Raw genomic sequence first — 12,289 nt, 5'->3', positions numbered from 1 at the left:
ATGGGACAGCTGGAGGAGAGCGTGGTGAGCGTACCTGTATCTCGTTTAGTGGATGAGGACATTGCAGTAGACTTACAGACCTAGCCGAGCTGTCACAGCTGCTGCAGGCAGGGCTGGGAACACAGTACAGAGCCATCCCAACGCGGAGCTCATGCGCCTTCCTCCTCCCTTGTATTTCCAACCAGGAGCCGCAGCCAGCCAGCCAGCCAGCCATGGGCTCTGCGAGTTATCTGTTTCATGCCTGCTACTCCAAATGGTCTTGGCTTAACCCTGAAACTAATTTTTGCTATTCACCAAGTTCAGCAGGGGAAATCAATAAAGACATACAAGGCCCCAAAGGCCTCATCTCATGAAATTCAGACAGGAAAGCAAGGGTGTAATTATTCGTTCCCTTCCCAATTGTGCCATGTGAAAATGGCATGTTTTTCCTACGGCCTTTGGTTAGCATAAAGAGACAGCAACCCAAGGGTGGGGTTCAGCAGCTCGACTCAATCTTCTTGGGCACCACAAAAAAGCAGGCACCCTAGTTAAACAACCAGAATAAAACAAACAGTAAGCATACGCCAAAACCCAACAATTGAAAACGGAGGGTTATGAAACAGCCTAAAGAGGGTCAGCTTGACAAAAGGAGCTTTCACCTCCTCAGAGAACTCAATCTGTGCACAGAATTTTAGAACTAGAAGAGACGGGAGCGAGAACAGGGCAAGCCCACCACCCCTTTTATGTATGAATGAAGCAAAGCCCCGAGAGTCAGGATGCTGCTTAGATAGATAGTGTTGGTCCATTGCATGGACCCAAAGCTGAAATGCTCCACCCTCACTCGACCCAATTTGCTGGGGCGGGGGTGGGGGTCTCAGTCCCGCTTTTGTCACTGAACCAAAGCAGAACACTGGTTTAAGCAAGAAAGCCAGAAGGCCCAGGCGAAACGCAAGGCCTTTCTCACCGACCGGGGAGATGGCTGAGTGGGGACACTCCTGCGTTATTACTTGGCGTCTCCAGCTCTCACGGGACCTGCCCTCAATTGCTACAAGAGCCCGACCTTTGACAAAGACCAATGATTTCAGCCGTAATTAACGACACTGTCAAATTAATTAACCCGTCTTCATCCACAGGGGAAAAAAACCCAACTCTCTCATGTCAATACTGCTGTTTACTAGTCCTTGACCAAGCTCTGTAGACCCGACACGGGGACACCACTGACTGATGCCCCTAATAAGGCCCCACCCACTAAGCCACCGCCATTAGCTACTAAGCCTTCTCCCAGTGACATATCCTCTGATAATACGGCTTTGGTGAATGAACAGCGCTCACAAATCGAACACTATTTTAAATAGAAGCCTGAGAATAGGGGGCGGCATTCCCACTTTTTCTCTCTTAGGTCCCCTCCTGAGTTACGGTGATGAAACACTAGACAAATGCTGCAGGGTTTCATTTAGCCATTTAATAAATGGCCCTCATTAAAACGCCAGTCCTCTTGCCCTTGTCTGTCAGGGCTCCGACTCAGACCAATGCCCATGTATACATTTCCATGTTATCTCTTCAGAGGGTTCGGAACTATTTTCTTACACCTACCACAGCTTTTATTCCATTTAGAAGAAGTACCCTCCATCCAGTTTCTGACTTTCAAGAAAAACAAGGCACTTAATTGACCACAGGAGGACTCTCTCAAGGGCATGGCGCTGCAAAAGCTCTCCTGTGAGCTCACAACGTAAGCTGATGTAATCGGCTACAAGAAGCCGGCTTCTATTTTTAAATGATACCCTTTCACTCTGCCTTCAAAGGGCGCATATATCACACGTTGTAACTGCCCATAAAATGCCTCCTGGTGTAGCCTCCTGTCCCATTTCCCTCCTGGGGTGAGTCACGCTGCCAGGAGGGGCTTCCCACCGCACACAGGCCCAGCCCCGCCCTCTCTGATCCATCTACCACTTCCTATTACTTGGTCTTTAGGAGAAGAGCTGCATATGGCCACTCTCCGGGTGTCTTGTTTATCACGGTACTTTTGAGAAGGAACAGATGACTGCCAGGGCCCTTCTTGAGGGTTGGGATCAAGCTTTCCCACCTCTTTGTATTTCCATCCCCAAATACAGGCCCTTAATAAATGCTTACTAATGCTGCTGCCCAGAGCTCTGTCATCTGGCCCATGAGCTTCACAGGGTGCCACGAGGGAAACAGATGATTTACTTCATTTGCTTTTAAGTTTTTCATTCATCATTCCGGCCACGCTTGCTGTGTGTTCTTGAAAACGTTTCTTAGCATTTGGTTGGAGGTGAAAGTACACTGGGTCTTGCTATTTGTTTATTTACACTTATGTTGCTCATATCTAAAAAGAATAAAGAGCTTTGTAATTAAAGTGATGCTGTGGCGGAGTCTGGGAAAGGTCAAAGCAGTGTATTCCTTGGGCGACTGCCCCCTTCACTCCACAGGCACCCCATAGTTCATACAAAAGCCTCCTAGCAGCACTCCCAGGCTCAACGCTTGGTCCTTCCAATCCTCCACATTAAACTCTGAGTGAGCTGGCGCTGGCCAGTGGGGCTCAGTAGGTTGAAGTGTTGTCCCCATACCCCAAAGGGTGGCGGGTTCCATTCCAAGTCAGGGCACATACCCAGGTTGTGGGTTTGATCCCTGGTCCAGGCCCATATGGAAGACAGCCAATTGATGTTTCTCTCTCACATCAAGCTTTCTCTTTCTCTCTCCCTCCCTCCCTCCCTTCCTCCCCCTTCCTCCCTCCTTTCCTCTTTCTAAGATCAATTTTTTAAAAAAATCTGAGCTATGGAGAATACTGATTTAATCATGCCCCTCCCTTTCTCAACCCTTCCACTCCCTCTGAGCCCTCTGGGAGATGTACCTCCTGGTTCAGCTCTGCTGACCTCAGTGGCCCCTGGTCTGGGCACCACCATTCCCACACCCACCTTCTGTGCTCTGATCTCTAGAAGTGCTTTCACCTAAAAGTATTTATCTAAGTTGCTTCCTCAGCCTGGAACTCTGCTCTGCTGTCCCTTCTCCCTCCACCTCGCTCCTTCGCACTCATCCTTCGCATCTTGGTCAGATGCTCCTTGCTGCAGGTACCCCTTGTGGGTGGAGAATGCGCTAGCTCTTGCTCTACCCCAAGTGACTACACTGACAGCAAGGCAGTGAGCATGTCTGTGCATTCACTACTAATATCCCACACATGGCCCAGCATGCAGCGGGGCTTCAGTATCATTGGTTGGACGAATGAATGAAATGAGTGAATGTATACTAAAGACTACAGTCGGGGGATCCCATTTGTGAGGTATGGATTAGAATTCTATCTCCTTGGAAAGTGTGAACTCAGAGAACAGAATTTATAGCAAAATACTACTTTGGTTGGAGAGTCCTCAGTTGAAACGTGATGGTGGCAGGAGGAGCCGCCAGGAGACTGACATTCCCCCTTGCCCCCCCACAGCGGACCTAAGGAGCCACCTGCAGCCTGGCCTCTCACCCTGAGGACTGAGAACTAACACTTTCCAAGAGATCAGTGGAGAGCTGTTTAGAATGAAATCCTAACTGGGACAGAACACAAAAGCTTGCTCAAAATGAAATTTCATGTTATGAACTCCAAGAGAAGAGCCAATTCCACAATTTAAATTCATTCCAAAGAGGGCAACAACCCACACATGAATAATGCCGCTTCTTACCTGCAAAACCACACACGTCCATTTCCAAAACATCTAAGGTCAGTTGCCTGTGTTGGGAATTCTGAGGAGGTTTGAGAAAACATGCTTCTGGCACTTCAAACGCAATGGCTGGAATCTGGCATCGCTACGGGTGCTAACTTAGGGACTGGTGCTGGACTGGCCCCGGGTGATGGTAGTAAAGAGAAGCAGTCCAGTCCCTGTCCCCATGGAAAGCCTCGCCTCGTCCAATATATATTCACATCTGTCTTCTTAAAATTCCCCCCCCCCTAAATTCTAAGTACATCATGTTCTGTTATTAAATTAAATCCAGGACACATGGGACTGGGGTAAGGCATCACTTCAGCTCCTTCTTTATGGCAAAGAGTTTTTTTCAACCATATTTTCCAAAATCAACAGACTGATCACACTAAACAGTGGGTAATATTTCAACATTCAAACCAAATGACGAAGGGCTTGGTTTTTATTTCATCCCTACACAGCTAGTAACCACCCTCCAAAACAAAACCAAATAAACACAATTCCACATGAACTTCTCCGGCCTTCCAGAATAATCATACGTTTACTTTTATTATCTGGCACATAGAAGGTGCTCAATAAATGTTCGTTGAGTGAATAAATCACAGGAGCGGAATAACTAGGAAAACGCCCTTTTGAATCTTATGTATGTTCTTCAACTTCCCTTTTTTTTTCTCTTAGGGAAAAAATTATGCATGATTTTCTAGGATTCTGACTTTCATTTCCCTGTCTGACCCTGGGCTAGTCACTTAAAATAGGTACTATTTTCTTCACCCATAAAATGAAATCTGTGTTTTGATTATTATGAGATTTAAAGGATAGTAGATAAAAAGCGACTGGCACCACACCATGTAGATAATGTTGACGTCCCCCCCCCCCATTTTTCTTTTTTTAACCTCTCTGTTCCATCTCCCATCCTCCTTCAACCCCAAAATAAAGTGTCAAAGACAAACCAAATTACGTGCCCGATAAGAAAGCCAGGAAATCTCAAAGGTGGTCTGGGCTTGCCAACATCGAGTAGCTATCAACTCTTGACCAGTTTTATTTACTATTTTGGGGCCTTGGGTATTCTCCGTTATAGAATGAGTGAGTTTCACTAACTCATTTTTAAAGGACTTTTCAGTTCTGATTGTCCATGAGCTCAGAGTCTGCCTTACCAAGAACTTAGATGCTGCTAACACATTAAGGTCATCTGTGATCAGACATAAAATGAACTCTGATTTCCTTCACAGAGAGGGATTCTACAGTACAAACCAGAACTAGATTTAACTTTTAAAAGAATCTAACACCTAGGTCAAGAATTGGTGACCTTATTCTTAAGCCACAGAAGGTCCCTCCTCCCCTGCACCCCCACACGCATCCCCGCATCCCCCATCCAACACAACCCACATCTAACCTCCTTCCTACCAGTGGGGCTCCCCATTCACAGCTCTGCAATGATGTGCTTAAAGAGAAACCTAGGGATTGTTAAGCAATATTACTGACTCATTTGAAATGCGTAATAGGACAGTCAATACAATATTATGTCAAACCTAACATTTGCTTTATTTTTTTCTTTCACACCCAGAAATATATCTAAATCCACCAAACAAAGAACCCAAGACTATGTACACAACAAAAAACCCCCAAGGCTGCGTTTTCATAAATACTCAGTGCATGACTGCCACCTGGTGGTGGATGTATCCTTGTTTGAACGAATCTCCAAAGCAGCTATACTGACAAGATCATTTAAAAAAACACAAGGGAACACTGTTCTCTGCTGCTCATGGTTATTTCAGGGAAATTTAGGAGCAAACCCATCTCCTCTGCTATATATTTCCCTCAGACAAATTTCTGAAGAGATCACAGATGTAGTCAATGCCATATTTTTTAATCCTACAACTAAACCCTACTGCTCTGAACCAATTCACAAAACAAAGGAGCATTATCATTCTATTAATTTTAATATGCATTATTAATTAAAAAGGGTTTCCACAATAGTCTGTTCTCACCTTCCAGTTTCATTTGATCTAGTCATGATTTTTTTAGTTATGCATGAAAAGGCATTTAGAAATGACAGCCTTACCAAAAGTGCACATTATATGAAAATCTGACTTCAATTAGAACCAGTAACTAAGTCCCCGCAGTTTCCAGCTGTCTCTTCACTTGTATCCTTAGAGAATTACATATCACATTAATTGGTATTCTGTCACATAAAAAGACACCAGCGATGATTAATTGCATCCTTGGTGCTTTTGAGTTCTGTCTTCTTCACTAGAGGGATCCAAATCACACCTCATTACCTTCCAGCAGGTACCCCTTTTGGTAACCCTCATAAAATCTCCTACCTTCCTGAACTTCTCCATTTGCTTGTAGAGGTCTGGATCAAGCTCCTGTGACACGTCCTTCATCCATAATAATGCCCCCCTGTATTCAGTCCGGCACTGCTCCATGCGGTTCACCGTCAGCCACGTGTCCGAGATGGCCCGATGCCGAAAAGTCTCCACTTCTTGGTGAAATCGACACAAAGGATTTCGCAAGGCCAACCTAGACCGAGGATAAAGCCACAATCTTGAAACTAAGCAAGCTAGAGATCTGAATCCTTGGCAACTTACCAATCTTAAACACATGAGCCTAGCACAGTGCCTGGAACATAGACGATGCTGTAGAAATGGTTGAATTATAACAAATGTAGGTGAACTGTTGAGTCCACCAGAGATGATTAGCCATGTACTGACCTCTTAGATGACTGTTACTTAACTGTTCTATTTAAAAAACTAAGTATTTCCATCCGTATTGTTGGGGGTGGCCTAGTGCCTGGGCAAAGAACACTTGGAAGCTGGAACCAATTCTGTGTTAATGGAGAAAGGTCAAGGAATAACCATTTCCCATGTCTACTCTTGGTCCCTCCCTGCCTGCTGCTCCTCTGAAGCTTGTCCCTTTGAGGAGGAATGGACCTGTGTGTGATTAGGGTCTCCACGGCCAGACCATTCTGGGTTACTCTCCAAAGGCCTGGCATCTGCTGCTTGTTCCAATAGCCAAGAAGGAAGCACAGACAAGCATTTTCAATTGGTCTAGGAAGGGGAAGAAGTGCATGTACTGAGGGTTTACTGTGTCAGGCCCTTTTGGTAGGTTCTGTGATTTGATTCTTATGAAAAAAACAAAACTTGAGGATACTACACTAGAAATGAATGTATACATCACTTATTTAGCAAAAAAAAAAAAAATGCTTGATGCATATTAAACTTTGGATAAATTATTTATTTGCAGGGGAAAAATACTGCCCCAATCAGTAATGTCAGATGAACCACACTCTTTACAAAAGTCATCTGCATGAAGTTGCAGGGTGAAGGTTCAAAAAATAAAAACAAGATAATATTTAAATTTAAATGCAAACTTGTCTAGGTGGAGAGAACAATGGTGTCAGTGAGCTGAAGTCAGCGTTTGGCTGTTCCATCAATGTCTACAGTGCCCTACCTGTGTATAGCACTATATAATTATGGATATAGCAATAAACTGTTTAAGAAAAAAATCCCTTTCACTATTTCCTTTAGTTCTCCTTTTGCCTATGAAGCACTGCTTTTAAATATTCAGCACTTTTTAAAAAACAGCTTGCTCACATCATCCTACCTAGGTGTTGCGAGTTGTTTTCAAAGACATATTGTTGTGCCATGAAGTAAGCCTGTGCTTTATCAGCACTGGGTTAAATTTAATACTCACCATTCATCAAATTGAATGAGCAGTTGTAGCAATGACTACCAAGTAAGTCAGTAAAACAAATGCTGATGTGAACGTTTATAAAATGGAAGCCCTCTACTGAAAGCGGGAAAGAGTTGCCCTAGCTGGTTTGGCTCAGTGGACATAGCATCAGCCTGTGGACTGAAGGGTCCTGGGTTCAATTCCAGTCAAGAGCACATGCCCGGGTTGTGGGCTCCATCCCCAGTTGGAGGTGTCAGGAGGCAGCCGATCAATGATTCTCTTTCATCATTGATGTTTCTCTCTCTCTCTCTTTCTCTCTCTCCCTCTCCCTTCCTCTCTGAAATCAATAAAAATACATAGAAAGAGTCCTCAGCTGCCCCCTTAAGGATCCCATTTATTCCTGGGCTCTTTTTTATCTCTTTCCTTGGATTTTGCCACTTTTCCTAAACTGGCTGAAAAAGAGTCTTGTGAATAAAATATTCTCGATTTCTTGGGCTGTTGGCAAGTTGGACCCAAACTTTTGAAGATGTAATGACATGATGATAGAGATTAAGATCTTGAAGAAGAGGAAAAGGCATATAAAAACATCTCATTTCCCCCTGTAGCTTACTTCCTATAGAATCAGAAAGGTGAAAAACCTCACTTGTGGTACCAGGGACTGCGTCCAGACCCAGGGAAAACTCAATAACTGGGACCATCAAGCTTCAGTGAAAGGCTGGCCCACGTTTTCATTCATAGCGGGAACAATTAACAAAGTGCCCAAAGATCAACTCCAAACGCATTTATCCTTGAGTAGGTAAAGGTGGAAATGACCCTGCCCAAATACTGCACAGAAGGGCTCAGGTGAAATGGATATGGCACACCTAGACCTCGGAAAACTATGCTATGGATGTTTTTTTAAATGTATATATGGACATAAAAAAGGTGGTTAGTGTTATTTGATCAGAAAAATCAATTTGCTACACAATCAGTATGCAATACTATACAGAAATTGTATGGTATGATGCTGTTCATATTGAAAACAAATCCAGGCACATCCCAAATTATGCCCATTCAAGGCCTGAGACTTCAACTTCATGAGAGTCTTGTGTAATCCTCCGACTTCTCCATGTTCAGGAGCACTGGTTTGGATGCCCTGTGCCTGGTGAGCAGCTGAGTGCCATGAAGCCAGACCACCCCCCCCGCCCCCCCCCCTCCCGTAAACCGCCTTCCAAAATGCAAAGTTGTCAAACTGCATTCAATTATGGATACAGGCAGATTGCTAGTTTATAGCAGTGATGCTTTCGTGTGTCATTTGTATTGTTTTTGTTGATTTCTTTTACTGTTTTTATCTGTATCCAAAGGTTTGATTACATAAACTTAAGGTACAAAATGTGTGCTGTGTGAGATAATGCGGTATACATGTATGAAAGGGTATCACTGGATAGCCATATAAAATAACTATGTAGCTATGGTAGCTTTTGTAGTAATACGTCCAGGGATTGTTTTGTTTCTCATCATTGGATATTCACTTTGGTATGCAGGTCTATATAAGAATCTTCCCACTGGAATTAGTAATAATTATATGATTAACATATAAGAATTTATGAAAGATTTTTCAAGAATCAAGCATCCTTGTCATGCTGGGGTAAGTATATGATAGAAAGTATCATGAGGTTCAAAGTGGGTTGTCTCTTTTAAAATTTGACTTGTTTTTTAATTCTGTCCTTTTGGTTTTTCTCTGTTTTAAAATTTTCCTATAATGAATAAGTATTATTTTTATAAGGAAAAACAGTTATAATTAGATTAAAAGGTGCAATTTAAGATGATAAGGAAACACTTTTCTTGGAAAACCGGGGTAGAGGATTATAAGAAATGGTTATCATTAGGAAAATTGGCACTGCCCACAAGGTCGGGGTCCAAATGTCATTAGGAAGAACCAAAATGCCCAGGAGTGGGGCCACTGAAAAACTGGCCTGGTTGTCTCTTTCCTACCCCACCTTCCTTGGTTTCCATAGGAACACTTGTGTTAACAGGCCTGCTCCTGACCCACAGGGAGAGAAAGCAGTAAGAAGAAATTAACAGGAGAAGAAAATGTTGGACAGTCTGAGTAAGTGACATTTTTGTAGCCTGAATATTTTTGGAAACTACCTCTAAGCCTTACTGAGGCATAATCATGCCTAATAGGAGTGAGTGACATTTTGGGAGGCTTGTCAGTTACTAGGGAAGGAGGAGGAGAGGAATGTCAATTTCTCAGACACACCGTGCAACTGTATGCAGGGGTTCCTGCTTGTTCCACAAGGACCCTAAAAAGGAGTCGGGGATGTGCTAAAAAAAGAAGTCACTGACCTAGCACCATTTCCTCTGCACCAGAGCTTCTCAAACCTGAAGGTGCCTGGAAGTCAACCGGGGATCTCATTGAAATGCAGATCTGGACTCAGCAGTTCTGCGATGGGGCCTAGATTCTGCATTTCCAACACCCGCCTAGGTGGAACTGCTGATAGTGCTGGCCAGGGTCTGAGCAGAATGGTTCAGGGCGCCTTGAACAATACTGATCTGAGTTAATTGGTCCAGGGAGAGCAGAGAAGGAACCCTTCCACCTGGTCTCATTAGGCTCCTGCTTTGATCAGCTGCTGGAAGGGGACCAGACTGAGTGCTAGCTAGGAGCAATGCTCAAGGTCAAATACGAGCCTAGGACAGCACTCAGTGATTGACGTATAAAATGCCCCTAAAGACCAGAAGAGATATGAAAAAGAATTTTAAAAAATGATTAATAGGGAGTAGAAAAATCATATCTGTTATCTTCATCAGAGAATAAATACAGACTAACCACTGAGAACAGAATAGCCTGTCAGCCTCAGGCAGGAGCCTTCTAAAGAACATTGGGAGATTCCCCTTTGTAAGTGGGTCCCACATTCTCAGCAGATCCCCCAATAGAGCCCCAAGGAAGGCCACACACCTTTGCTGGGAAGAAAAGCAGAGGGCCTTTCCTGTCGCTTGCATCATTTTTCCTGCTCTGGTTTTATCTTGGAAGCCCTGGGATCGGAGAAATTTTCCCAGTTCGTTTTCTTCTTGAGACAAGACTGGTGAAGAAAAGACCAAAAGGCGCCATGAACAATGAGCATTTTTATTACAGAGCGAAGGACAGAGACAAACCCCAAGGTCCTCTCTCCGCTAGCGTCCAAGATGAGATGAAATGAAATCCAAGTGACAGGTTACAAGGTAAGCTCCCCACCCTCTCCATTTAACTTTTGTGCTGTTCTTCCATTTACAAAAAACGAGGGATCAAATTCACTTGAGTACATCTGTCAGTGCATTTGGTGCCCTGTAATCGGAACCAGAAAATGACCTCTGTACTGAAAAGCGAGCCGATAATGTGCTGTTTGGAGCTGAAATGAAAAAGTTAAGTTTGTGGGGTATGACTGTGGGAATCTTCGGTGGCTGCCTACAATGGAGGGTCAGTTTCCTTCTGCTTTTCTCTCCTGCTGACTCTTTGATCTCTGCTTTCTGAGTTAGCAATTCAAATACTTTATCTGTAACCCAGGTTTTTGGTTGGTGGTGGGGATGAGGAGCGAGGGTGGGTAGGTTGATGACTTGGTGAATTTTTAAATGCAGAGCTAGAATCAAAATCTGACCCAGTTATGCCTAATCTTGGTCTTATTTTTTTTCAGTTGATGTATAATTGACATACATTAGATTCGTTTCAGATATACAACATAATGATTCAATATTTATATTGGTCCTTGTATTTAAAGGTAACCTCAGATGACACTATTGGGTGAGCTAGTGACTGGCACAAGCTTTTCTATAGATTTGGCAGTAAATATAAATGTCTCTTTTGACATTGCACTTCTGTTAGGAGCACATCCTAAGGAAGTGGTAAAATGAGCACAAAGATGTATATACAAAGATAATCACAGCATCGTGATTTATAATAGCAGAACACTCTTTTTCCCTATCGTGGGGATGGTTGAATCCAACACAGTGCACCCAACCAGTGACCAGGGAGCCCTTATGCAGCCACTGGTCCCGAATACACACTCACCACCAGCTGAGCAAGGAGTGACACTGAGCTCCCTGGAGAGAACTGTGCCCAAACACAGCATTTGCTATGGACATCCTCTGAACACGACCACTCTTATTTCGCATTTCTGGATTGATGCTTTTACACATCATGTGCCTCTAAAACTACTTTTTAAATACTGCCTGAATTCCGGTCCGTTTTCATGAACCATCCCGATTTCTTTGAGAATGCCCCGTGTCTGACACAACCTCTCCAAGAATGGCTACAGAATGTTAGCCCAGAACCACAAATCCAAAGGTGAAGGTCAAATGCTCTATTCTCCCTTATTAATTTGTGACTGTGGTTTGCTGGAGACATTCCAGAGGAGGAAGAGGCTTTTAGAATCCATTCTTCCTGAGGGATGAATGACTACCTCCTTCCTCTTCTGCCTCTCAAAATCAAGTTCATGGTCAAAGTCCAGCTCAAGGGCTACATCCTCCGTGAAGTGGTTGATCCCCATTTCTCTATGTCAGCAATGTCCCCTCAGCATCTGGTATCAGAGTGTTTGTAGGTGTCTATTTCCCATGAGAATCTAAGATTTCTCAGGACAGGACCTCATCAAAACTATGGCTTTCCCAGGAAAATGCTTTAAGTGGGGAAACTGGATTAACTATACTTTCCCCCTTGTTATCCCTGTACTTTGTTTCACTTTAAATGCTTATCTGATATTTATGCCATGGTTCTATGTAGCTTTAAAAAATTCCTATAATTATAAGAAGGGCTGTTTTTTTAAAATGTGTTTTCCTTTATTGATTTTTAGAGAAAGAGGAAGGGAGAGGGATAGAGAGATAGAAACATCGATGAGAGAGAAACATCATCAACAGGCTGCCTCCTCTATGCCTTCCACTGGGGATCAAGCCCACAACCCTGGCATGTGCCCTAACCAGGACTTGCA

At 43.6% G+C, this 12,289-nt stretch overlaps 1 protein-coding gene across 15 annotated transcripts in view; it reads right to left on the bottom strand.

The window, feature by feature from the left end:
* Nucleotides 1-12,289, bottom strand: part of ICA1 (islet cell autoantigen 1) — a 113,995-nt gene that overhangs the window by 71,739 nt on the left and 29,967 nt on the right. For all 15 annotated transcript variants that reach the window (XM_036328052.1, XM_036328060.1, XM_036328046.1 and 12 more), the window contains exons 5-6: nucleotides 10,291-10,414; nucleotides 6,002-6,200 (exon numbers count right to left, since the gene is read on the bottom strand). In XM_036328052.1, coding sequence (XP_036183945.1) covers nucleotides 6,002-6,200; nucleotides 10,291-10,414 — 323 coding nt within the window. The remainder of the gene's footprint in view (nucleotides 1-6,001; nucleotides 6,201-10,290; nucleotides 10,415-12,289) is intronic.

Source organism: Myotis myotis, unplaced genomic scaffold (assembly GCF_014108235.1).
Source record: "Myotis myotis isolate mMyoMyo1 unplaced genomic scaffold, mMyoMyo1.p scaffold_m19_p_11, whole genome shotgun sequence".
Lineage (NCBI taxonomy): Eukaryota > Metazoa > Chordata > Mammalia > Chiroptera > Vespertilionidae > Myotis > Myotis myotis.
Note: the sequence above shows the minus strand (reverse complement) of the source record. Positions and strands in the feature narration are given on the sequence as shown.